Consider the following 27,674-nt stretch of genomic DNA (forward strand, 5'->3'; position numbering starts at 1 on the left):
GTGGAAGGATCATTGAAGGACAAAACCATGTATTATTTATCCCCATCTTTTCTGCTTTCATTTCCACAGTCCAAACTAAATATTATCGCTTTGTTCACATACCAGTTCTAGAGCCCTGCTTACTGGATGGTGTGTTACATGTCCCTGTAAATTTACCCAGTATGTTACTGCTATCTACTCTTGTCTTAATTCAAGTAGAATTTCTGTCACCGGTTGGACTATTAGCACTTCCGTATTAACAAAAATACAGTTTTAATCTTCTGTCTCACTTAACACACACCGTTTCGTATTCTTTTATTTATCATTATGGTGACTACAGTATATTTATGAAGTTTTATGCAATGTTGTTTTTTATATATATATATACAGCCAAGCCAACAGGTGGCAGTATGTTCAGAAAGTGGCAATAAAAGCTGTGTCTTCGTGTACGCGTGCGCAAAGGGACACATGTAGTAAAGTCAAATGGGAACCGCTACATGCTTTAGAAAACAACCCTCCTGTTTGTTGCTTAAAATTTGTCACGCGAAGTGATTTATATTTGTCACGACGCCGGGACAGTGTGAGATTACTATCACAATGGCAACTCCAGCTGTTCGGATGTTTCGGAGGCTGGAGGGCCTGTTTTGTGTCTACAAACCCCTTGGTGTTCACTGGAAGCTCGTACGGGACACCATCGAGACAAATCTTCTTAAAGGTGAGGATAACGTGCCATTAAATCTCATGATCAAACCGTGTATTCCACTGTCTTCTGTGGTGATACAGCTAATGTTTGGAATAAGTCAACATTACCTTTAACTTTCAGCTAGGTTGATGCTCCATACTAACCCTTAAATGTGTCACCTTTCAGGTTTAAACTCAACACCTTCCCAGCCACTTCCTCACCAGGTCCGCTTCTTGCCTCACCCGAGCAGTGACACCGAAGCACCCAAGGGACTCACACTGACCGCAGCCTCAGTGCCGGTACTGGCCAAGCACCCTCTGGGTATGTATGACCACCTCACTGTATCTTACTGTACCTACCCCACACCAGTGAGTGTCTCCTGAGTTACTTGATCATTGTATGGAAACCACTAACTACTTCTTAAAGAATTTATAGTGGAGGCCACAGCCAAAAATTATATTCTTCTATTCTTACAGTCACATTTCTATAATATATATATATATTTATATTAAATCCCACTTCACACTGATGTATTGTAAGGTAATGCTATTCACAAAATCTCTCCAGATTTTCTCCTATTTCCTCAGGTTCATAGACAAGTTACTAATACACAAATATTATGAGAGAAAGAGCAAAGCTAACAGGTGATTTATTACTGGACACTAGAGGGCAATGCTCTGCTTAGACTGTTTGGTACAGTGTACCTTAGATTTAGTAGACAATTCTAGTAAATCCTCACACACACACCTCAAAATAATATATATATATTTAAAGAAAGAAAGAAAATATTGGGTCCTCATTCCTTTTAGTATGAATTGGATTTAATAATAGTGCACTACAGTTCTGTTAAATTGCCGAAAAAGTAAAATGATTAAATTGAATATTAGGGCTGCAGCTAACACTGTTTTTTTTTATTATTGTTGAAATGCAGATTGTGTTTGGATAAGTTGTTTTTGTCTGCGAAATAAGTGAAGGAATGTCCCTTCCTCCACGGGGACCTATTCAGATGTCTTGTTTTGTCCAGGCAGTAGTCCAAAGTCCATTTACAGTTTATTAACGTATGTATGTGGCAAAGAAACAATTTCACCATCGATGAGCTGTATCCAAAGAATATTAGATTTTTAATATTTTATTGCTTTAAAATTGACCTTCAAAACATCACGTGCCAGTGCAAAGACACTGTCTAGTGTAAAACACTAATACAGCAAATCTTCCTACAAAAATACCATAAATCTATTGGATTTGTACAAGGATGATGAGTTTGTCACATGTTCGTGATGCCGACATGGGAAATTGGGATCCAATCCACATTTGAAGTTTGTGTCTTTATAACATATTTCACAGTGTCTGTTGTGAACGCTGTCTGTCAGTGACTAAAATTCCTTTTCTCCGTGTTTTAGTGACTGGACCTGAATTCCAGGATATTAAAGTTGGTGTAGGACATCGTCTGGATGCTGCCTCCTCTGGAGTTTTAGGTATAATGTTAAAGCTTGTTATGTGAGAAAATCCTTTAGTGGCAGCAAGTGTTGTATTTAATAGTCACACATTTTTAAACTTCAGTTCTCGCTGTTGGAAATGGGAACAGGACCCTGGATGAGCTCTACAAGTCACGAGTCACCAGGGTAATTTATCATCTCTTCTGATTTTTACATCACACATAAACAAAGGTAATTAATAAGATACTGATGTGTTTAATGCTTTTTTATGTGTACCAGGACTATACGCTGGAGTGTGAATTTGGGACTGCGACACACGACTTCTCACACACAGGTCAAGTTATCGAAAGGTCCACTTATGGTATGATACTCTAAGCTTCCTCAGTCTGTCACATAAAAACACAGAATTCTGGATCATTACAGCTGAGAAGTCCAATAATTATTTCATGTACGTTTATTGCAGTTTATTTCTTGGAGGTACTAAACGTTTGGGGTGAAATATTCATGTCTTTCAGCAGCCAAGTGAAACTTTTAAGCCCACTTGTGTGCTTCCAGTTGTATTTTAACCACTGTCCATCGTTCACTAGGTCACATCAGCCATGATAAGCTGGAGAGAGTGCTGGCAATGCTGGAGGGAGTCAACCAAAAGACTTTGTTAATGTATGTCAGCTGCATTTAATATTAATTACAACACTAACATCCACCGATCAGCCACAACATTATGACATCTTGTGACAGTTCAGTGTTGTGGTGAGAAAGTTTTGGACCTGTCATTCATGTGGACGTTACTTAGACATGTACCACGTATCTCTCTGATATTTCTTTGATGAATCACAATTGCTTTGGAGGAACAAGAAAAGACCTACGCAGTAGTTTAAAAAGGCATCATTATACATTTAGTCTTATCTACATTTATGATATAAAAATGCAAATAATGCATGTTTATACACCACAGGACACCCTCAGAAAGTCCATGTCCATTCTCTGATGAGTCACAACTGTAACAGGAAATACAAGGGAGACCTACACAGTATTAGGAAGGTGGTCATTATGTTGTGGTTGATCGGCGAATATAAGACATAATTGAAGTGCTTTTCTTCCATTCAGGTACTCCAACTTAGACATGAAGTCACAGGAAGCCTATGAGATGGCCGTACAAGGTTTAGTGGGTCCAGAAGGGAAGTCGTCGCCCATACTGACAGGCTTGCGCTGCGTTCGCTTCCAGCCCCCAAACTTTACTTTGGGTAAAAAAGTCTACATTTGACCACAAAATTTAACAGCAATGTAAACAAGAAAAAAGAAATCATCCTGTTTGACACGTCTGTCTACTGGTTTCACAGAGGTGCAGTGTCTGAATGAAACTCAGAAGTATTTGCGGAAAGTCGTGCACGAGATCGGACTTGAGCTGCGCAGCACGGCAATGTGCAAGGGAGTGAGACGGACCAGAGACGGACTGTTCTCCGTGCAGGACGCTCTGACCCGTCACCACTGGTCCGCCGCTCACATCGAGGAGGCCATCCGACAATACCACTCCACTAAGAAAAATAGGAAACGCTCCCAGTCACAGAGCAGGAAACCAGCACTACCAGCATTACCAGCAGGTGAAGAAAACATAACCGCTGCTCAGCAAAATGAAGCCAGTGACGACGCAGTGGTAGGTAGGTAGATAGGTAGTATTAAATAACATGAAGCAGCTCCGTGATCACAACAACCAACAGCCCTGATGCTCCATCCTTTCTCACATCTCAGCTGCATTTCAGAGCAGAGATTTTGCTTTTGAACATTAAAACTGGACACAAAAGGAGTTACTTTGATATAAAAAGTCTCTGTCATTGTAAATATGGAAGAGTTTTCTATTTTGAAATAAATGGAAGTAGAAATGACCGACAAGAATTAATGTGTTTGATTGCATTACAAGCTTAACCGTCATGTACTAATTATGTTTTATTTATTGGCACCGTGCATGGTGAGTTTTGCATGATAAGAGAAATAAAAAAGACATTTTATTGTTCCAAACCTTTCATGTCTAATAGAGAACCTCATGCTCACAGCAGCCAGCCATCTCTCCCACTGTGAGCAATAATAGATCATCTCATCTCAGATGATCACAAGAGAAACAAATCAGAACTTTAGGTTATTTTAATAGCCCTCCTCACGGCCGGTTTACAATATGAAACTCATCTTCCAATCTTGTGCTTGTGTAATCGCCTCATTGTGTCTTAGGAGATTTCTTGGAAGCCACTTTGTCATTTGAAACTAATTATTGGAAACATCGCTCAGTACACCAAGACCAAAAACAAAAGTAAATTAGTTGATTGAAAAAACTTCATCAAAGTGTTTCAGCCTGAAGCAGAAATACCTCTTCAACTGAAGGCGGTTTTGTTGGTGGGTAAATGTGTCCCAAGAAGTCGGTGCCAGTCACTAATATCAGATTTGCTGTAATTATCTGTCTCCTCTTGTGACGCGACCTCTGCGTGTCTGTTTCCCACAAAACCTCCTTTGGGACGTTATGAGGCCATCGCAGTGGCGCCATTGTTGTCATGCTCTTCATAACATTGAACGACTTGTTGTTCCGCTGGGAACACACTTCCCTTTGTCAGGCTGGAGACGCCTGACAGAAGGACCCATCAGAAGGACCCGCATTGAGTTTGCAAGGAGACAAAACGTTGTTGTGGAGGTTTATTAAGCACAGGGCATCACACTGTAAGACTTTTCTTGAAGGTATTTGACGACAGGTAACGTTGTAATGTAAAAAAACACATTCATGTTGAAAACCCGTTGATCACGTTACTGCCCTCACTATGTTTAATTACAGAGGCATGACATTTATTTGACCATCTGGCAGCTTGAAAACAGCAAGGACGGATGCCAGCATTGTTCATTTAGAGCAGATGGTAAACACACAAAATAATTACAAAGTTAATATTGTTACTGACTGACACTGTACTAAACAGCTACTTAAAATGGAACGATTTGCTCTCGCATGCTTTAAAACTTAAAGGAGCCTCAAAAATATATATTAAAGTCAGATTCTGCAACCACCTGAGAGGTGTTATAAAAAAAAGTGATATATATACACTGTTACATTATATGTGTTAAAGTAAAGCCACATTTAGCCCTCTGAAAAGAACGGACGTTGTAGAGCATTTAGCAGATGTACAATCCAAGACATTCGATCAGTGGAAACTGTTCTTTAAATACTCAAAACTTCTGTTTACCAGGTGACATTAGTTACAGCTTCAAGAAATGAGCACATCTCAGTCTGAAATAAGATCCCTCTAATAGGGACTTGCGTGATAATTTAGTTCACACAAATATAGGATTTTATATTTCGGAAAGGAAAAAAAATAAAAAACATGTAATAATAAAAATAAGAGTGCAAAAAAATAAATAAATTTGCTGTGCAGTATGTAATAACTTCTATTGCACCGGCTAGCTAGTAGACACACAAAGGCACAGTTCCCTTTGTGGTTTCCCGTCTTGTGAAACTTTTAGGCCCAACAAAAAAAGGAAACTTAACTTACTACTCAACGTGTGCGTACATGAAAACATGAAATGAAATTAATGGCATTACTCTGGATTAAAGGAGCCAGAACAGCATGTCCAGTGTTTGCAGGATTTCAACACACGTGTTTGTTCAGCAACAACCCGAGCTTTTCTTCTGCCCCTGCTCCTTGGGCAACACCGTGGCTTCCTCTCTTGTGCCAATTCTTTGACTCAACATCCTGGAGACAACACAATCAGCTGCTGTCATGGCATTTCTGCGCAGAGGGTGTTAAAAGACAAGCTTTCATGAAGCAAACAAATAAACAAGGTGTGATTCTTACCTGGCCACAACTTCCAAAGCCTGGACCACGTTTTCACCCGTGGCAGCGCTGCACTCCATGAATTCAAAGTTGTACTCCTGTGGAATAAAAAAAAAAAAAAAAAAAAATATGAAGAAGAAGCTTCCCTCAGTGTGGGTGTTTGATGATTAAAACCACAGAATGACATGTTGGCATTGCCAGAAAAGCAATAAGGACTGAGTGAAATAACCGACTTCATACCTTAGCAAGACTTTCCCCCTGGTGAGGTTTAACCTGACGCTGAACACGGTCGCTCTTGTTCCCGAGAAGTAAAACGATCACGTTTTCCATTGCAGCTTCCTGCAAAACAGGCATTGGGATCATCCTAATTATTGTTTAGAATGTCAATGAACTAGTCAAACTTTCTTTGTTTCTTTTTCTATTAACCCTAAAAATAATCTTTGTCTTTTACTGAGTTTTTAAATATTTGTATTTTCTCATATAAACATGCATATTTTTGCATTTCTGCATTTTTTATATCATAGATGTAGATAAGACTAATTGTATGATGATGACTTTTTAGATATCGCTTGGTATTGTGTATGTCTTTCTTGTTCCTCCAAAACAGTTGTGACTCATCAGAGAATGGACATAGGTCTTCTGAGGGTGTCCTGTGGTGTCTGGTAACAGGATGTTGTTAGTGGGGGTCTTTGGGTCCTATGGGTTGAGGGGAGGGGCCTCTGTAGATCATCCCACAGATACTTGATCAGTTTGAGATCTAGTGAAATAGGAGGCCAGGTCAACACCTTGTGCAGTTCTTCATGTTTTCTGAGTTGTTTCTAAACTGTTTTTGTGTGTGTGTCTGGCTACATCCTGCTGGGGATGGCTGCTACTATCAATGAGTGTCATTACTATAGGGTGAGGGTGTCTGGTCTGGTCCAGGTGGGTGGTACATGTCCAAGTAACATCCACATGAAAGCCAGGTCCAAAAGTTTCCCAACAGACCAACACACTGAATTGTTACAAGATGGTCAATGTTATTTACATCTCCTGTTGTGGCTGATTGATGTGACATTACAAACTCCCTCTGACCAAAAACTCAAATCAGATTTAAAAAAACACAGTCTTGTTTAGTCTTGAATAAAAACCTAAAGTTTTAACATCTGCAAAACCCCTGTAAACAAAGCCAGTCGAGCAGTGATACTTGAGGCCGAAGCTTGAAATCCATTCCTACCTGAATACAGTTCGCCCAGTAGCTGACTGCAGAAAACGTCTGAATGGACGTGATGTCGTACATCAAGAGAAAGGCCTGCGCTCTGTGGAAAATCTGCCTTGTGATGCTGCGAAACCTTCAAAAACAGCAAACAGTGTAATCAGAGACAATCAGCTCTCAGATTTGACGTCCTCTTTTAAGACCAGGAGGACACTGACTACACAGCTTGCAAACTTCTGCGATTTTCCTCGCAAAACCATTCCAGCTAATGTGGCAGATTTGTGTCATAACACGGTTCACATGGACGTCCCTGAAGTTGTTTTTATAGGGACTCCATTCGCGGAAAGACGTATAATGTAAACAGTGTTTAAACAACCCGCTCGCCAGTGAATGCCACACATTGAAAGGATGAATAGTTGGAATGAGAAATGGTGAATCCGGGGTGTGCGCAGCTCAGTGTTGACATAGAGGAAACTCATTGTAAACTCAGCAGGGCCATTAGTGAACTCAAACCACATCAATACGTTTGCAGCGCAGGAATCTGTAAACCCAGAATGCAAACCATTGATGAGATGTGCCAAACCGGTTCTGAAACAGGTTGCCTGATGGCCTGGAGGCGACTGCACACTTTGTTACAGCACACGGTCTGGTATGTTCACGGAGGCCGATGCAGTATCTACCTCTGCAAAAGCCAATTCAAAGAGGATGTTGCTTATGTAAACATAGTTACATGCACTCTTGGCTAATGTCAAGGAGAACACACTACTGAGAACACCCTGTGTTGCCTTCACACCAGGCGACGAGGAGGCTCACCGGACAGCTGAGACAATCTGTCCTCGGCTACCAGAGAAGCAAAGTGTGTCTGTACACAGAAAAACCACAGCCACTTCCTAGAATAGAAAAACACACGACACAATTCGAGACCTCCATCGCACTGCGACTGGTAACTGGCCCTCGGCGTCAAAATAACAATCGTACATCTTTGTTTATTTTACCTTTGAAAGAAAGTGTGAAAAATTGCCCTCGCTTGAGTGGGAAAACTGGAACATTCTTTAGGGGACAATGGACACATTTTTCTTTTCTTGTTCCAGTGTTTCTACCTTAACTTGTTTTTTCAGCGAATTAACAAAGATGTGAGAGATAACCTGAACTCAACGGGGAGATCTTGAAGAAATAAAAGGCTAGACTTTGATGTACCGACGATCCCAATATTTATGATGTAATCTGTACTTTTCTCCACAAGGCAGCATCTTAAAATACACACTTCATCATGTGTCCTGAACTAACTGAAAAGATCTAATTTTCTTTCTTCCTATAGTTCTTATTATTAATTCAGACACTCAAAAAGGAAAGAGGAAACGTACCTTTCTTGACCTGCTGTATCCCATAAGTGTAGCACCACAGGTTTTCCATCCACTACCACATTCCATGTGCAGGAATCAACACCTAAAAATATATATTAAAATGCCATAATTCTGTACATTTACACGTATTTATGGGAGTGATCATAAAGGATTTGTATCTTACCAACAGAGGCGGGCAAATCCAGAGAAAACTTCCCACTTTGAGCTCTTTTCATGAAGGAGGTTTTCCCGACGCTGCTGTCTCCAATCATTACCACGTTGTAACTACTTAATCTGGAGTCTGCCCCTCTGACATTAACCCCTGAATTCAAAAAGTTCAACTGGCTCGGAGTATTCTCCCTGTGGAAAAACCAAACAAGCAAACATATGAAGATGAATTAACAATCAAACCATTCATGTAAACAAAATAGCAAATATAAAACACGCTACGGTTATTCCCACAGGCCCTTTTCATTTTCCTGATAGATGACCTTTGTATCTCATCTTTTGAAGTGGTTACACTGAGTATGAACACAGTGGGCCTACTGTGCCATCACTTTCAGCTCTGTTATCTCCGAACGGACCGGCTGAGAATGTTCCTCTTGTAGCTTGCTGGATGACAACAACAAACCACCATGTGCACGAAGATAAGTGTAGACGGTAAAGCTCGCATGAGTCAGACGCTTAAGCTTTTGTATGACTCAAATGATGTGAGTGTGGAGAAATGTTGTGTAACCATGTAATGCAAACTTTCTTTTTGACATTACAAGACGTGTGGCATTTGATCTGTGGGCATGAAGACTTTTCTGGCTCTGCACTGGTTACCTGTTAGAACAAGAATCAGTTTACTGCTATAATAATACTGCTCCTGGTTTATAAAGCACTACATGGTCTAGCACCTCAGTACATCACAGATATGCCAATCACTTACACCCCAGCAAGAACACTTCGGTCAACAGGCAGTGGCAATTTACTCATCCCTCGCACCAGATCCAAAGAAGGGGAGGCAGCTTTTAGTGTATATGCCCCACAAAAATGGAACACCTTGCCTGACACAGTTAGACATGCCACATCAGTAGCCATCTTTAAAAACAGATTAAAAACCTATCTTTTTTCAACAGCATTCTGCTGAGCTGTGTGTGTGCATGTGTGCATGTGTGGTTGTGTGAGTTTTAGTTTGTATGTGGTGAAAATGGCATACATATGATTGTTTACTTGCACCTATACCTTTCAATTCATTCCAAACTGATTTTTATGTAAATGTTTGTATTGTAACTATGTATACCTCTTGTAAAGCACATTGAGTCTGCCTTGTGCATGAAATGTGCTTTATAAATACAATTGAATTGAATAGAAATAAAAAGAAAGGCACATGTCCATCATTACAGTAAGGGGGGAGGGGGGAGGGGGGGGACAGGCTATTGTGCTGAAATTGTGGGAAAGTGGGTGATAATATCACCACCTCCGAGGAAAAACCTTTTAGAGATGATACTTTCTGATTCTGATCGGCTCGCGGCGTTAAATACATAAGCACACTGCAGTGTTTTTATCTCTAATGAGTGACAGTGCTGAACTTACCTCACAGGTGCTGAGTGCTCTCTTGATATGTTGACATTGGATGACGGTTTCTTTTCACTTTCCTCAGCCTGCAAAGACAAACACATACATTATATATACAGCTGAGAACAGTACGTTCGGTTTACCAAAACATATTATATGAGAACAACTCAGCTTTAATTTGATCCAGTTTGTATTCACAATCAAACAGGAGGAAGGGTTTAGGAATTGCTGCCATTTTTAAACACACTGCTCTATTTCTGCCTTTAGTTTTGTCTTCAGAAAGTCTGATGAATGCACCACCAAGAGGAGATCAATAGTGAGAAAAATTACACACTAGGCTCATTCAAAAAGTTACAGCTAGGAATCTGTTAATTTAATATTTTGGAAATGTATCACATGCCTGATGCATAATAATCTCACTTAATAATAATAAGGCTGTTCTGCCCAGTAATTATTTGCTGATCTCATTCAAAGGCTGTGGCTGTTGAGTTTCTGAAAAAGCCAGGTACGTGTTTATGTTCTCCTTTCTATTTTGTGAAACATGTAGTGGTCACCACATGTTCCTCATTTTAGTTCATTGCGACATCTTGTCCTTCCAGAAATACACTACACCAGTGAACAAGATGTTTTATGCAAGTGGGAAGTACACGCCTGCACCCGACAGCTGTCTAATAACAACAATTCACCTCAGACTAAAGGCAGAAGATTTGGAGTACAATAAAGTACAAGTCTAGAAACAGCACTAAGAACTGGCCTTATATAATACACCAATAATCCACAACATTATGACCACTGACAGAAGAAATGCGTAACATCGATCAAAAATTCAGTGTTCTGCTGGGAAACGTTTAGACCTGGCATTCATTCATGTGGATGTTACTTAGACATGTACTACCCATCTAGACCACCCTACCCCATAGCAATGACACTCCTCGATGGCAGCAGCCATCCCCAGCAGGATACAGCCTGACACGGTCACAAAAATGGTTTAGGGACAACTAACAAGAAAAAAAAAAAAAAACCCTGGTTGACCTGGCCTCCAAATTCACTACATCCACAAAGGCCCCATAGGACCCAAAGACCTAAACAATATTAGGAAGTTGGTCATAATGTTATGCCTGATTGGTGTATCCTAGGTGTATTGCAACGCAAAAACTTTAAATAAAATCTGATCAGAAGTACAGATTCCCACTAAATACCACAGAAGTACTTTGCTGCTTACCTCTGATATCTTCTCCAGATGCGATGGTTTGTCTCTGTCCTGCTCAGCTGCCTTGATCGAACTTTCCTCTTTGATACTGACATCGCTCCCATCTTCTATATCTGTAGTTCTTTGGTTTTCTTGGGGTTGATGTCCGCGTGACTTCCGGTGAGATCCCATTTTTCTTCTCCTCCCTCCATATGTTGATTCTGACATTGTATCTTGTTTGGGAGAGGAGGACGGGAGCTCATTTGGAGTCAGTTCATTCTCTCTTTGTGCTGGTTGGTCTTGAGAAACAGGCTTTTCTTCAGCTGCCTGCTGAACCAGAGGCTTTAACTGGGACTCACCAACATGGCCATATTCCACCGTTTCAAATACATTCTCTTTTCTTTGCTCAGCGCCATCGTCTTTGTATTCAGAGTGGAGGCGCAGCTCTTTTTCTTCAAGTCCAGGGCCTCTCTCGGTTGTTACAACACCGGTATTGGTTACGGCCTCGGTTGCCTCATTAACCACCTCCGCTTTTTGAAGCGACTCTTCTCCTTGGGTTCGTGATCCAAGGTTTCTGCGGGTGGAGCCCATCTTTCTTCTCCTGTGCATTGAATTTAGATTTGGACTTCTTGGAGCTCCTTCATTCATGTTGTTTGGATTTTGTTCATCACTATCTTGGTTTTGTATTACCTGTACACTCTGTGGTCCTCCCTCATCTATTAATGTGCTATGAGCGCTCTCGCCAAATGACTCTGAGCTCTCTCCTGTGATGCTGGTATTTGCAATTGTCTCAGTTTCTTCAGGAAGCAGCTGATTCACTGAGCGTCTGTTTCTTCTAGAGGTTTTTTGCATCTCGGTGCCTGTAAAGTCATCTGGCTGTGTTGACTCCAAACTGATGTCTACATTTATTTCACCATCATTTATATCAGTCAGCTTAAGAAATGTGACTGAATTAAGAACTTCCTCATTGTGAGAGCGAGACTGTTCAGGAAGAAGAACCATTAAATTATCCGTGCCTGGTATCACATTACACTCTGTGCTCTGCAGGTCAGCAGAACTGCTTTGTAGCTCATGCCCCTCATTATAAACAGAGACCGATGGTTGATGTTCATTAAAAGTATCCTGTAATACTTGGTTCTGAAACGCCATTGAAGTTAATGGTGACTCCTCCACCTCTTCCATCTTATCAAGACTTCTTACGCCAGCTTCTGTGTTAAAGTCACTTGGTTTAGTTTCATCCTTCTTGTCTGTGTCTTCCTCTTGCTTCTTTTTGACTTGACTCTTGCGGGTTGAACCCATCTTTCTTCTCTTCTGTTGGAAGTGCACTTGTGAATTTTCACTGTGATCTGAATGACTGTTTTCTTGTCGGTTGTCAAATGCATCCACTGCCGTAGAAATTGCACCTTCAGAGGACACACTGACGGCTTGCTCTGGTGCCACGACTGTAGACTCCTCACATTTTTCTCCCACTTCATCCTGTCCAGGACCTTGAACATCCATTGAACTCCCCGCTTCCATATACAATTCTTCTGTTGCAACATATCCCACAGTTTCTCTCACATCATCTGTTTGTTGAACTTGAATTTGTTCCCCCACTGAATCTTTGTCATAGTATAAAGGTTCTGTGTTTTGGACCTGAGAGGCTTCTTCTTGGTCAAGCACTGTGGATGCGCGCAACCTTGAGATAACTGTGTCATCATGATGTAAAATACTGTGCATGTTATCTATCTGATCTGAGGCTAGTGGTGATTGCATCAAGTCTGGTTTAACTGTGCTGTATCCTGCATGCTCAATTACATTTTCAGTAATGTCTGTTGCCACAAATGTACTGTCATCTTTAAGGTCTTTTAATTCTTCCTGCCTTGCTGTCTCTGTTGGTGATGACATGTTTGTCATTTTGGGGGCTTCATCACCACTGGCATTTTCTCTAACTTCTTCTTCAGGTTCGTTATATGCTTTCAGAACAGGATCCTCTAAGTGTTGTGGCCGTCCTTTAATTTTCCGGCTGGACCCCAGTTTTCTTCTGTTCCTTGATGGGTTGAGGCCTGTGTGAGTTTCATCTTCGGTGCTCTGAGGATGGGAGTCTATATGAGCTGATGGCAGTGTTGGTAGAGAAGATTTGCTCTCCATAGCTGAGGTGTAATCAATTTGATGCACTTCTTCCATTTGTGCTGAGTCAATCTGCTCGTCAAACAATTTATTTACAACATCCTCTGAAAGCTGGGATCCGCTGACTTCAGATAGTTTGAAAACCTCATGTTGTTCTCCATTTGTAGCCAACACCTCTTTTGGCAATGGAAATTTTTCTTGCTCGACATGGCATTCAACCTCTGTCTGTTCCCTGAGGCTGTTTCTTTCTGTGATTATCTCAGCTGTGTCTGTGTGCCTTGACTGGTCTGTACATTCATCTCTTTCATTGCTCTCTGTATCTGTAACAGAACACAAAATGGAAAGTTTTTCATCTGGTACTTGCATGTAATGTGACTGATCAATTACCAGTTGCTCTATTGTAGGACTTGAATATACATTAGCAGTAGTGGAACCAGAAGTGCAAACAAATGGGTTAATAGGTACATTTTCTTCTTCAGTCTGAGAAGTTTCAAATGTGCCCATTCCTTTAAGTACAGTTTCTGCACATTTTTCATTCTCTTCTGTCTCTTTTGTTATAAGTATGTTTGTTTTTTCGCTGCTCTCATCACTTCTCGTATTTCCATCAGCTTCAGCTGCAAGTTCATGATATGATTCAGATACGGGGTCCTTAAACTCTTTTCTTTTATTTCTGCGACTCAATCCCATTTTTCTGCTGTTGCCACCATGGTTGAAGCCAGCGTCACTTTGTTCATCTACAATTACAGAATTGTCCTGAGGTTGGGAATCAAAATCAGCCTTTGTTTCTGACTGAAACATTTTTAAAGGAGATTTTCGATCGTCTGTTTCAAAAAGGAGTTCTTCCCTCTGCTGATGACATGTTTGTTCAGCAGTGGTTCTTAGATCATCCTCTTCTGTGCTTCCAAACTCATATACCTGTACTTGTGCTGTATCGACTATTTCTGTCCCACTTATCTGTGGTGTCTGGGTGTCATACATGTGATGATCCTCAGTAATCCATGAGCTGATTTCTATTCCCTGTTGGTCATACAAATTTGAAACTTCCTGTTTGGTTGAAGAATCATCAACACTTTTCACTGTCAGATCAAATTGGTAAGTGTCAATGATTTCAGTTTGATCCATTAAAGTTTCAGAAACAATTTCAGTTTTTTCTGTGGCATCATCTATCCCACTTTCAGATGTGTAATCAGTTTGGGAACCTTCTTGTATGTCTGTTGGCATAGCTTCTTCAGGTGCCTCCTTTCAGCATCTTCTGGATGAAGATCAGCTCTGAATTCCTCACTATGTAGAGTGTCACATGTATCTAATCCTTCCAGAGTTGCTTCCATTGATTTCTCAAACACTTTGGAGTTCTGAACATCTGAAGAAAAACCAGGTGGAGATATTGAAAGCATGGAGCTGTCAAGTGTCACAGACTGGTTAGCATCATACTCTATGCTTTGACTTGATTCTTCCTGGGTCATTGTCTCTGGCATTTTCATTGTTTCAAGGACTTCATCAGCCCTGGTGTTTTCGGAATCTTCTTCCAGAGGTTCATTAACACGATGCCTTCCTTTATTTCTACGACTTGACCCCATTTTCCTTCTTTTCCCACTGAGGCAAAGCCAGGTTGCTTGGCTCTCTGCTACTCACAGTGCATGTCCTGAGGCTGGGAGTCTAGAGAATACTTATTTCTGATGACATGGTTTGTAGAAAAGATCTCGATCGCTGTTTCCAAATTCAGGAGTCTTCCTTTGTGATTTTGAAGAACATGGCTTTCATCTTGTCTGTGCATTCCATCTCATACTGACCTTTAACTCATGCGTATCGACTATTTCGTCACTGTCTTCTTTTCTGTGTCCAACATATTTTGATGATCCTCATTATTAATGAGCTGATTATCTTCTTCTGATGGTTCATTGTTACAGGATCTGAAACTTCCTGTTTGGTTGAAGGATCATCAACACTTTTCTCTGTCAGATCAGATTGGTAAGTGTCAATGATTTCAGTTTGATCCATTAAAGTTTCAGAAACAATTTCAGTACTTTCTGTGGCATCATCTATCCCACTTTCAGATGTGTAATCAGTTTGGGAACCTTCTTGTATGTCTGTTGGCATGGCTTCTTCTTCAGGTGCCTTGTTTTCAGCATCTTCTGAATGAAGATCAGCTCTGAATTCCTCACTATGTAGAGTGTCACATGTATCTAATCCTTCCAGAGTTGCTTCCATTGATCTCTCAAAATCACTTTTTGGAGTTCTGAATATCAGAAGAAAAACCAGGTGGAGACATTGAAAGCATGGAGCTGTCAAGTGTCACAGACTGGTTAGCATCATACTCTATGCTTTGGCTTGATTCTTCCTGGGTCATTGTCTCTGGCATTTTCATTGTTTCAAGGACTTCATCAGCCCTGGTGTTTTCGGAATCTTCTTCCAGAGGTTCATTAACACGATGCCTTCCTTTATTTCTACGACTTGACCCCATTTTCCTTCTTTTCCCACTGAGGCCAAAGCCAGTGTTGCTTGGCTCCTCTGCACTCACAGTGCTGTCCTGAGGCTGGGAGTCTAGAGGAATACTTATTTCTGATGGCATGGTTTGTAGAGAAAGACTGCTTGTCTCAAATTCAGAGAGGTGTCCTTTGTTTTGAAAAACTGCTGCTTCAGCTGTGTGTGTCATATCATCTTCTTCTTGACCTTTAACCTCAAGCATCTGACCAAGTGCAGTGTCTTCTTTTTCTTCCAAATACTTTATTTGATGATCCTCATTTTCTTGAGTTAATGAGTCTGAATGTATTTCTTCAGTTTGATGTTCGCCTTGTTTGACATCAGGATCTGAAACTTCCTGTTTGGTTGAAGAATCGTCAACACTTTTCACTGTCAGATCAAATTGGTAAGTGTCAATGATTTCAGTTTGATCCATTAAAGTTTCAGAAACAATTTCAGTACTTTCTGTGGCATCATCTATCCCACTTTCAGATGTGTAATCAGTTTGGGAACCTTCTTGTATGTCTGTTGGCATGACTTCTTCTTCAGGTGCCGTCCTTTCAGCATGTTCTGGATCATGAGCAGCTCTGAATTCCTCATTATGTAGAGTGTCACATTTATCCAATCCTTCTAGAGTTGCTTCCATTGATTTCCCAAACACTTTGAAGTCCATTTCTTCTTTGTCGTGTTGAAGATTTTCGCTTTTGGGAATTAAACTTTCCTGGTCAGTCTCGGGATAGTTTGTTTCAGTGAGGTTCTGAACATCTGAAGAAAAACCAAGTGGAGAGATTGAAAGCATGGAGCTGTCAAGTGTCACAGACTGGTTAGCATCATACTCTGTGCTTTGGCTTGATTCTTCCGGGATCATTGTCTCTGGCATTTTCATTGTTTCAAGGACTTCATCAGCCCTGGTGTTTTCTGAATCTTCCTCCTGAGGTTCATTAACACGCTGCCTTCCTTTATTTCTACGACTTGACCCCATTTTTCTTCTGTTCCCACTGAGGCCAAAGCCAGTGTTGCTTGGCTCCTCTGCACTCACAGTGCTGTCCTGAGGCTGGGAGTCTAGAGGAATACTTATTTCTGTTGGCATGGTTTGTAGAGAAAGACTGCTTTTCTCAAATTCAGAGAGATCTCCTTCTTTGTCTTGAAGAACAACTGCTTCAGTTTTGTCTGTCATATCATCATCATCTTGGCCTTCAACCTCAAGCATCTGACCAAGTGCAGTGTCTTCTTTTTCTTCCAAATATTTTACTTGATGATCCTCATTTTCTTGAGTTAATGAGTCTGAATGTATTTCTTCAGTTTGATGTTCGCCTTGTTTATCACCAGGATCTGAAACTTCCTGTTTGGTTGAAGGATCATCAACACTTTTCTCTGTCAGATCAGATTGGTAAGTGTCTTTGATTTCAGTTTGATCCATAAAAGTTTCAGAAACAATTTCAGTATTTACTGTGGCATCATCTATCCCACTTTCAGATGTGTGACAAATTTGGGAACCTTCTTGTATGTCGGTTGGCATAGCTTCTTCTTCAGGTGCCTTACTTTCAGCATCTTCTGGATGAAGATCAGCTCTGAATTCCTCACTATGTAGAGTGTCACATGTATCTAATCCTTCCAGAGTTGCTTCCATTGATCTCTCAAACACTTTGGAGTTCTGATATATACAAAAAAAACCAGTGGAGAATTGAAACATGGAGCTCAAGGTCACAGACTGGTTAGTATCATACTCTATGCTTTGGCTTGATTCTTCCTGGGTCATTGTCTCTGGCATTTTCATTGTTTCAAGGACTTCACCAGCCCTGGTGTTATCTGAATCTTCCCCCAGAGGTTCCTTAACACGCTGCCTTCCTTTATTTCTACGGCTTGACCCCATTTTCCTTCTGTTCCCACTGAGGCCAAAGCCAGTGTTGCTTGGCTCCTCTGCACTCACAGTGCTGTCCTGAGGCTGGGAGTCTAGAGGAATACTTATTTCTGTTGGCATGGTTTGTAGAGAAAGACTGCTTTTCTCAAATTCAGAGAGATCTCCTTCTTTGTCTTGAAGAACAACTGCTTCAGTTTGTGTGTCATATCATCATCATCTTGGCCTTCAACCTCAAGCATCTGACCAAGTGCAGTGTCTTCTTTTTCTTCCAAATATTTTACTTGATGATCCTCATTTTCTTGAGTTAATGAGTCTGAATGTATTTCTTCAGTTTGTTTGCCTTGTACACGCAATTCTTTGTAATCACACATTCACTGTCATCAGATGTAAGTTCAATGATTCTTGACATTAGTTAGAAACAATTTCGTATTCTGTGCTCTCCCTTCAGTGTCAGAACCTTGTATGCTTGGTTTCATCTTCAGATTCTGATGACACTCATCTATATGTAAGCACATATCATCCTTCTTTGCTTCATGTTCAACACTGATCCTTTTGTCTTGAGATTCATTGGAATTAACTTCCGTCAGGAAGTTGTTTCATGGTTGACAAAAACCATGAATTGAAAGCATGAGCAGTCACAGATGTTGCATACCTGCTTGCTTGATCTCCGGGTCATTGTCTCTGCTTTATTGTTCAGATTCATACCCTGTTTCTGAATCTTCTCTGAGTTCTTAACACCTGCCTCCTTTTTACACTGACCATTTCTCTTCATGACAAGCATGTCTGCTCTACTCACGTGTCTGAGTGTCTAGACTATTTCTGTGCAGTTGTAGAGAAAATCTTCTCATTAAAGATCTCTTGTCTGAGAACACCTCATTGTGTCTCTCATCTCTGCCTTCAACTCACATCACCAGTCAGTGTCTCTTTCTCAATATTACTGATGATCCCATTTTATAATGACTGATGATTTCTCTTGAGTCCTGTCGATCTGAAACTTCCGTTTGAGTCATCACACTTTTCACTGTCAGATCAGGTTGGTAAGTGTCAATGATTTCAGTTTGGTCTATCAAGTCTCCAGAACCAATTTTAGTATTTTCTGTGGCATCATCTATCCCGCTTTCAGATGTGTAATCAATTTGGGAACCTTCTTGTATGTCTGTTTGTGTAACTTCTTCTTCAGGTGCCTCTTTCAGCATGTTCTGGATCAGAAGCTCTGAATTCCTACATGTAGAGGTCACATGTATCAATCTTCCAGAGTGCTTATTGATTTCCAAATTTGAGTCCTTTTCTCTTGTCATCTTAGTTTTCACTTGGAATAAACTTTCTGTTAGTTCGGATATTTGTTTCGTGAGTTTCAACTCAGAAGAAAAATGAATGGATACATTGATACAATGGAGTCTTAAGTCACAGACTGGTTGCATCATACTCTTGCTTTGCTTGATTTCCTGGTTTCATTGTCTCTGGCTTTTCATTGTTTTCAAGACTTCACCTCCTGGTGTTTGTTGAATTTCCTCCTGAAGGTTTCCTAACACACTTGCCTTCCTTTTCTACACTCCATTTTCCTTCTGTTTGCACTGGCAAAGCCAGTGGTGCTTGGCTTCCCTCCTCTCACATGTTGTCCTGAGGTGGAGCTCTAGAGGAAATACTTATTTCTGTTGGCAATGGTTTGTAGAGAAAGACTGCTTTTCAAATTCAGAGAGATCTCCTTCTTTGTCTTGAAGACATACTGCTTCAGTCTTTGTTGTGTTCTAGTCATCATCAACTTGGCCTTCAACCTAGATCTGACCAAGTGCAGTGTCTTCTTTTTCTTCCAATATTTTACTTGATTCCTCCATTTTCTTGAGTTAATGAGTCTGAATGTATTTTCAGTTTGATGTTGCCTTGCTTGACATCCGAGTATCGCTTTAACTTCCTGTTTGGTTGAAGATTCTCAACTCTTTTCACGCAAGTCGATTGTAATGCAGATTTCAGTTGTCCATTAAAATTTTCGACCAATTTCAGAACTTCTGTATCATCTATCCCCTTTGTCTTAGAATCATTTAGTTTTGACTCATGTATCTGTTTGTGCAACTTCTTCTTCAGTGCCGTCCTTTCATGCTTTCGAATCATACCTTGAATTCATTCATATGTAGAGTGTCACATTATTTAATCCTTCAAGTTTGCATTTCCTTGCATTTTCTCAAACACTTTGGAGTCCATATTCCTTTTCTTTGAAGATTTTCACTTTTGGAATTAAACTTTTCCTGTCATTCAGGATAGCTTGTTTTCTGGAGGTCTGAATCTAAAAAACCCAAGTGAGACATTGAAAGCATGGAGCGTCAATGTCACAGCTGGTTAGATCATACTCTGGCTTTGCTTGATTCTTCCTTGGTCATTGTCCTGGCATTTTCATTGTTTCAAGGACTTATCACCCTGGTGTTTTTATCTTCCTCCTGGGTTCCTTAACGCTCATTCCTTTTTTTTACACTTGAACCCATTTTCTTCTGTTCCCACTGAGGCAAAGCCAGTTTGCTTGGCTCCTCTGCACTCAAGTTGTCCTGAGGCTGGGAGTCTAGGAATACTTATTTCTGTTGGCATGGTTTGTAGAGAAAGCTGCTTTTCTTCAAATTAGAGAGATCTCCTTCTTGTCTTGAGAAACTGCTTCAGTTTGTCTGCATAGTCTCATTTCTTGCCTTCAACCTCAAGCTTCTTGACCAAGTGCATGTCTTCTTTTTCTTCGAAAATTTACTTGATGATCCTCCATTTTCTTGATTAATGAGCGAATGTATTTCTTCGTTTGATGTACCTTGTTTGACATCTAGAATCTGAAACTTTCCTGTTTGGTTGAAGAATCATCAACATCTTTTCACTGTCAGATCAGATTGGTAAGTGTCAATGATTTCAGTTTGATCCATTAAAGTTTAGAAACAATTTCAGTTTTTTCTTGTCATCATCTTATCCACTTTCAATGTGTAATCATTTGGGAACCTTCTTGTAGCTTTTGTTACTTTTCTTCAGAGTTGCCGTCCTTTCAGCATGTTCTGGATCATGACAGCTCTGAATTCCTCACTATGTAGAGTGTCACATGTATCAATCCTTCCAGAGTTGCTTCCATTGATTTCTCAAACACTTTGGAGTCCATTTCTTCTTGTCATCTTGAAGATTTCACTTTTGGGAATTAAACTTTCCTGTTCATTCTGGATAGTTTGTTTCACTGAGGTTCTGAACACTCAGAATAAAACCAAGTGGAGACATTGAAAGCATGGAGCTGTCAATTGTCACAGACTGGTTAGCATCATACTCTGGCTTTGGCTTGATTCTTCCTGGGTCATTGTCTCTGGCTTTTCATTGTTTCAAGGACTTCATCAGCCCTGGTGTTTTCTGAATCTTCCTCCTGAGGTTCCTTAACACGCTGCCTTCCTTTATTTCTACGACTTGAACCCATTTTCCTTCTGTTCCCACTGAGGCCAAAGCCAGTGTTGCTTGGCTCCTCTGCACTCACAGTGCTGTCCTGAGGCTGGGAGTCTAGAGGAATACTTATTTCTGTTGGCATGGTTTGTAGAGAAAGACTGCTTTTCTCAAATTCAGAGAGATCTCCTTCTTTGTCTTGAAGAACAACTGCTTCAGTTTTGTCTGTCATATCATCATCATCTTGGCCTTCAACCTCAAGCATCTGACCAAGTGCAGTGTCTTCTTTTTCTTCCAAATATTTTACTTGATGATCCTCATTTTCTTGAGTTAATGAGTCTGAATGTATTTCTTCAGTTTGATGTTCGCCTTGCTTGACATCAGAATCGGAAACTTCCTGTTTGGTTGAAGAATCATCAACACTTTTCACTGTCAGATCAGATTGGTAAGTGTCAATGATTTCAGTTTGATCCATTAAAGTTTCAGAAACAATTTCAGTATTTTCTGTGGCATCATCTATCCCGCTTTCAGATGTGTAATCAATTTGGGAACCTTCTTGTATGTCTGTTTGTGTAACTTCTTCAGGTGCCGTCCTTTCAGCATGTTCTGGATCATGAGCAGCTCTGAATTCCTCACTATGTAGAGGTTCACATTTATCCAATCCTTCCTGAGTTGCTTCCATTGATTTCCCAAACACTTTGGAGTCCATTTCTTCTTGGTCTTCTTGAAGATTTTCACTTTTGGGAATTAAACTTTCCTGGTCAGTCTCAGGATAGTTTGTTTCAGTGAGGTTCTGAACATTAGAAGAAAAACCAGGTGGAGACATTGAAAGCATGGAGCTGTCAATTGTCACAGACTGGTTAGTATCATACTCTATGCTTTGACTTGATTCTTCCTGGGTCATTGTCTCTGGCATTTTCATTGTTTCAAGAACTTCATCAGCCCTGGTGTTTTCTGAATCTTCCTCCTGAGGTTCCTTAACACGCTGCCTTCCTTTATTTCTACGACTTGACCCCATTTTTCTTCTATTTCCACTGACACCAAAGCCAGTGGTGCTTGGCTCATCTATACTCACTGTGTTGTCCTGAGGATTGGACTCTAGATGACCACTTATTTCTGATTGCATGGTTTGAAGAGAAAGACTGCTTGTCTTGAATTCAGACAGATTTCCATCTTTGTCTTGAAGAACAACTGCTTCAGCTTTGTGTGTTATATCATCATCATCTTGGCCTTCAACCTCAAGCATCTGACCAAGTGCAGTGTCTTCTTTTTCTTCCAAATATTTTACTTGATGATCCTCATTTTCTTGAATTAATGAGTCTGAATGTATTTCTTCAGTTTGATGTTCACCTTGTTTGACATCAGGATCTGAAACTTCCTGTTTGGTTGAAGAATCATCAACATTTTTCACTGTCAGATCAGATTGGTAAGTGTCAATGATTTCAGTTTGATCCATTAAAGTTTTAGAAACAATTTCAGTATTTTCTGTGGCATCATCTATCCCACTTTCAGATGTGTAATCAATTTGGGAACCTTCTTGTAAGACTGTGATTCTCAGGTGCCGTCCTTCGCATTTCTGATCATGGCGCTGATCTCATATGTAAGGTCACTATCAATCCTAGAGTTGCTCATTGATTCAAACTTGAGTCATTTCTTCTGTCTTGAGATTTCACTTTTGATTAATTTCTGTCAGTTGGTAGTGTTTATGAGGTTTGACAAAAAAAACAGTGAGAATGAACAGGCTCATGTCCAGCGTAGATATACTCTGTTTGCTGATTTTCCGGGTCATTGTCTCTGCTTCATTGTTTCAAGATCATCAGCTGGTGTTCTGATCTCTCGAGTTCTTAACACCGCCTTCTTTATTTCTCGACTGACCATTTTCTCGTTCCACTGAGCCAAAGCGGTGCTGGCCTGCACCACAGTGTGTCTGAGGTGGGCTAGAGGAATACTTATTCTGTTGGCTGTGTAGAATGCTTTCAATCAAGAGATCTCTTCTTGTTTGAAGAACTGCTTCGTTTGTTGTTTCATCACATCTGGCCTCAACCTCAAGCATTGACCAAGTGCGGTTTCTTTTCTTCAATACTTATAATCCTCATTCTTGATATGAGTGATGATTCTCAGTTGATTCCCTTGTTAACGATCGACTTCTGTTTGGTTGGAACATCAACTTCACTCATCAGTGTAAGTGTCATGATTCAGTTGCTATTAGACAATTAGTTTCGTGCAATCTTCCCTTTCAGAGGTAATCATTGGGACTCTTGTAGCGTTTGTGTAACTTCTCAGGTCCGTCTTCAGCTTTGGACATGACAGTCTGATTCTACATAAGTTCATATCATCTCGATGCTTCCATGATCAAACACTTGGAGTCATTTTCTGTCCTGAGATTTTCATTTTGGAATTAACTTCGTCAGTTCGTGTTGTTCATGAGGTTCTGAACATCACGAATAAAACCAGTGGAGACGTCTTAGCATGGATCTGGTCAATGATCACCAGACTGTCTAGCTATTAATTCCATGTGCTTTATCTTCAGATTCTTCCTGGGTCATTGTCTCAGCATTTTCATCTTTTCAAGTACATCTTCAGATTCCTTTGGTATTACTGAACTCTTCCTCTCTCGAGAGTTCCTTAACACTGCCTTCCTTTATTTCTACAACTTAAACCTAGCTTGTAAACTCTAGTTCCCACTGAGGCCAAAGCCAGTGCTTGCTTGGCTCTCTGCATCTTCCAGGCTTGCCTTGGCGTTTTATTTAAGGAATTACTTATCTCTGTTGGCTGGTTTGTAGCAAGAGGTACGCTTTCCTCACTTCCTTTAAGATTCCTTCTTCTGTCTGATGAACAACTACAAGCTTCAGTTTGCTTGTCATATCACCATCACGTGGCCTGTCAAGCCTGCAAGCATCGACCAATTGCTGCTGTTTTTTAGAACTTTTTCTCAAATTCCAAGATCCCTTTTTTAGAACTAATGATTCTTTTTCTGATTAATGAGTCTGAATGTAGTCTCTTCATTTGAAGTTCGCTTGCCTAATCATGCATCTGTACTTCCTGTTTGTTGAGATATCAACCTTTTCACGTCAAGATCAGATGTTTTGGTAATGTGTCAATGATTTCAGTTTGGTCTATCAAGTCTCCAGAACCAATTTTTGTATTTTCTGTGGCATCATCTATCCGCTTCTCAGATGTGTAATCAATTTGGTGGAACTTCTTAGTATGTCTGTTTGTTGTAACTTCTTCAGGTGCCGTCCTTTCAGCTGTTCTGGATCATGAGCAGCTCTGATTCCTCATTATGTTAGAGGTTCTCTCATTTATCCAACCTTTCCGAGTTGTCTTGCATTGATTTCCCAAACCTTTGAGTCATTCTTCTTTGTCTCCTTCTGAAGATTGTTCACTTTTGGAATTAACCTTTCCTGTTCAGATCCAGTATTTTGTTTCAGTGAGATTTTCTGCAACTTAGAAGAAAAATTCCAGGTGGAGACATTGAAAATCATTGGTAGCTGTCAATTGTCACATGAGAGAAACGTGCAACACTATGCATTTGACTTGATTCTTCCTTGGTCATATGTCTCTGGCATTTTCATGTTTCTAGAACTTCTTCATTCCTGGTGTTTTGACTCTGCATTTTCATTGAGTTTCATGAACACGTCTTCCTTATTTCTACACTACCCCATTTTTCTTCTATTTCCACTGACACCAAAGCCAGTGGTGCTTGGCTCATCTATACTCACTGTGTTGTCCTGAGGATTGGACTCTAGATGACCACTTATTTCTGATTGCATGGTTTGAAGAGAAAGACTGCTTGTCTTGAATTCAGACGATTCGCTTTGGTCTTGAGAGAACAACTGCTTCGCTTTGGTGTTCTCTTTGATCTATCATCTTGGCTCTTCAACTCAGTATCGACCACAGTGCGTGTCCTTCCTATCATCTTCCAATAGTTACTTTTCTTCCAAATTTTCTTGAGTTAATGAGTCTGAATGTATTTCTTCAGTTTGATGTTCGCCTTGTTTATCACCAGGATCTGAAACTTCCTGTTTGGTTGAAGAATCATCAACGCTTTTCACTGTCAGATCAGATTGGTAAGTGTCAATGATTTCAGTTTGATCCATTAAAGTTTTGTAAACAATTTCAGTATTTTCTGTGGCATCATCTATCCCGCTTTCAGATGTGTAATCAATTCGGGAACCTTCTTGTATGTCTGTTTGTGTAACTTCTTCTTCAGGTGCCGTCCTTTCAGCATGTTCTGGATCATGAGCAGCTCTGAATTCCTCACTATGTAGAGTGTCACATGTATCTAATCCTTCCAGAGTTGCTTCCATTGATTTCTCAAACACTTTGGAGTCCATTTCTTCTTTGTCATCTTGAAGATTTTCACTTTTGGGAATTAAACTTTCCTGGTCAGTCTCAGGATAGTTTGTTTCAATGAGGTTCTGAACATCAGAAGAAAAACCAAGTGGAGACATTGAAAACATGGAGCTGTCAATTGTCACAGACTGGTTAGTATCATACTCTGTGCTTTCACTTGATTCTTCCTGGGTCATTGTCTCTGGCATTTTCATTGTTTCAAGGACTTCATCAGTCCTGGTGTTTTCTGAATCTTCTTCCAGAGGTTCATTAACACGCTGTTTTCCTTTATTTCTACGGCTTGACCCCATTTTTCTTCTGTTCCCACTGAGGCCAAAACCAGTGTTGCTTGGCTCCTCTGCACTCACAGTGCCGTCCTGAGGATTGGAGTCTAGAGGAACACTTACGTCTGATGTCAGGTCCTGTGGAGACAGACTGCTTTTCTTTTCTTTTCCATTTTGTTTATCAGCTGGCCCAATATTATGTTTCATATCATCTTCTACCTGGCCTTTACTCTCATGCATTTGCCCTATTTGTATGTCTACACTACGTGTGTTGTGGTAACCATGAACAAGATGATCCTCATTTTTCTCTTCTAAAACATCCAAATATCTTTCTTCTATAGGATGCACATCTTTTTCTCTCCCAAGACTTAAAACTTCTTGCTCACTTGCAAAGTCATCCGTTCTTACACTCAGCTCAGATGTGTCTATGATCTCAGCCTGGTCCTTCAAGTTTCCAGAGTACGTATCAGAATTTTCTGTGACATCATGTATCACAGTGTCAGACGAATAATTCATTTGATGCATATCCCGCATTTCAGCAAGCTCAGCATCGCCTTTGTGCACTTCATTTACAACATCTTCTGAAAGTTGAGTATCACTGACTTCCTCAATTGTGTTCAGCTTCTCTCTTGGTGATGGCAACATTGCATGCTTAGCACTGCTCTCATTTTCAATGTTCTCATCGGGGCTGCTTTTATCTGTGGTTACCACTGGTGTGATAGTGTCTAAACCTACATGTGACTCACTCACTGAGTTGATGCCCTCTATACTTCCATCTCCCTTTGACAAGTCTGTATCTTCACATCTTTTGTTGAGTTCCTCTTCTGACATCTCCCTCTTATATAAGCTTTGGTTGTTGATTATCTGCTGACTACATGAAGGTAAACTCAAACTTGTTAAATTAGAGACACCAGCAACAGAGGCATTTTCTATATCAATTTGAAGAGTGTCAGTTTTTTCAGTCCCTTCCAGCTTGGTCTCATTTTCTTGCAAATGATCAATTTGGGGAATTAAAATTTCCCTGCCGTCCTCTGGAGAGTTTTCTGTCGTTGGGTTAACCTCAGAATAGTAAATAGGCGTTTCAGCCATATCATGCTTGTTCCCTTGACTCAGTTCTTCCTGCTTCTCAAGCTGGATTGCCTGTGACGATTGCGTAGTTTCAAAGGTTTTATCACCTCTGTTCTTGCCCTCAACTTCCTCTTCACATTCGACATACGACTCAGTTTCTGTGTCCTTTGTATTCAGCCTTCCTTTAATTTTTCGACTACTACCCAGCTTTCTCCTGTTCATCGCTACTTCTGGTGAAGGTGGAAGTTGAGTTTCAGGTGTTGAATTGTCAGGTTTAGACAGTACATTTAATAAATCTGTACCTTCTTCTGGTATGTGTTGTTGTGCTGCAGAGGTACTGTCTGTTGCATGGAACTTCTCAGCCGCAGATGCATCACGTTGGCTTGGAGTCCCTCGACGGGAACCAATTCGTTTTTTCCTACCACTTTGAGCGGACATATCTTCTAATCTTCTCTCCTAAAGCATGAAACATTCAGTTGCGGAGTGCTTTAATAAATCTCTTTCAAATCTACCACATATCTGATAAACTGAATACAGGGGATGTCGTATCCAAAAAAAGCCTCCATTTAACTAGGCTCTCAAACAACCTACATACAAAGCACACAAACATTAAATGGTAGTTAGCTCATTTCCTTAAACTATTATCTACTTGTATACAAAAATTTAGAATAAATCTGTTTAAACGATTTCTCTATATAAATGAAACAACGCCACATGCACTTACCACCCAAATCTGGAAACGGTCGTCCAACAACTTAAGCTACTCTGCAGTGTCATCAGCTTCTGCTCAACATTTCACAGATGGGGAGTGTTTCTTAACGGCAACCATTGACAGTTTCCTGTGTGGGCTACACTTGCAGTATTTATCACCAACAATTCATGGTGCTTCCCCTATTGAATCAAGCTTAAATCTCCTTATACGCTAAACAAGAAAGGTAACGTATTATTGTACTTGATGAGGTTTTTCATAATATCAGTATGCA

At 40.4% G+C, this 27,674-nt stretch overlaps 2 protein-coding genes across 7 annotated transcripts; one reads left to right on the plus strand and one right to left on the minus strand.

The window, feature by feature from the left end:
- Positions 1-426: 426 nt before the first annotated feature.
- On the plus strand, positions 427-3,981 carry trub2 (TruB pseudouridine (psi) synthase family member 2). Its single transcript, XM_047581969.1, has 8 exons — positions 427-694; positions 848-982; positions 2,062-2,136; positions 2,222-2,283; positions 2,377-2,458; positions 2,685-2,757; positions 3,205-3,341; positions 3,438-3,981. The coding sequence occupies exons 1-8, from the start codon at positions 577-579 to the stop codon at positions 3,761-3,763; spliced, it is 1,008 nt and encodes a 335-aa protein (XP_047437925.1). The 5' UTR covers positions 427-576; the 3' UTR covers positions 3,764-3,981.
- Positions 3,982-4,761: 780 nt separating this feature from the next.
- On the minus strand, positions 4,762-27,637 carry rab44 (RAB44, member RAS oncogene family). Of its 6 annotated transcripts, XM_047581966.1 has the most exons (10): positions 27,416-27,561; positions 26,994-27,147; positions 11,221-13,616; positions 10,017-10,084; positions 8,623-8,798; positions 8,460-8,541; positions 7,117-7,231; positions 6,144-6,242; positions 5,925-6,001; positions 4,762-5,822 (listed from the first exon to the last, which is right to left on the minus strand). In XM_047581966.1, exons 2-10 carry the CDS (start codon positions 27,127-27,129, stop codon positions 5,735-5,737), a joined length of 3,237 nt encoding a protein of 1,078 aa, XP_047437922.1. In that variant the 5' UTR covers positions 27,130-27,147; positions 27,416-27,561; the 3' UTR covers positions 4,762-5,734. The 6 variants fall into 6 exon arrangements, with proteins under 6 accessions (XP_047437922.1, XP_047437917.1, XP_047437918.1 ...); XM_047581961.1 differs by lacking the exons at positions 26,994-27,147; positions 27,416-27,561 and having other exon boundaries at positions 11,221-14,889; XM_047581962.1 differs by lacking the exons at positions 4,762-5,822; positions 5,925-6,001; positions 6,144-6,242; positions 26,994-27,147; positions 27,416-27,561 and adding an exon at positions 6,252-6,660 and having other exon boundaries at positions 11,221-14,889.
- Positions 27,638-27,674: the final 37 nt, after the last annotated feature.

The sequence above is a fragment of the Mugil cephalus genome, chromosome 4 (assembly GCF_022458985.1).
Source record: "Mugil cephalus isolate CIBA_MC_2020 chromosome 4, CIBA_Mcephalus_1.1, whole genome shotgun sequence".
NCBI classification, from domain to species: domain Eukaryota; kingdom Metazoa; phylum Chordata; class Actinopteri; order Mugiliformes; family Mugilidae; genus Mugil; species Mugil cephalus.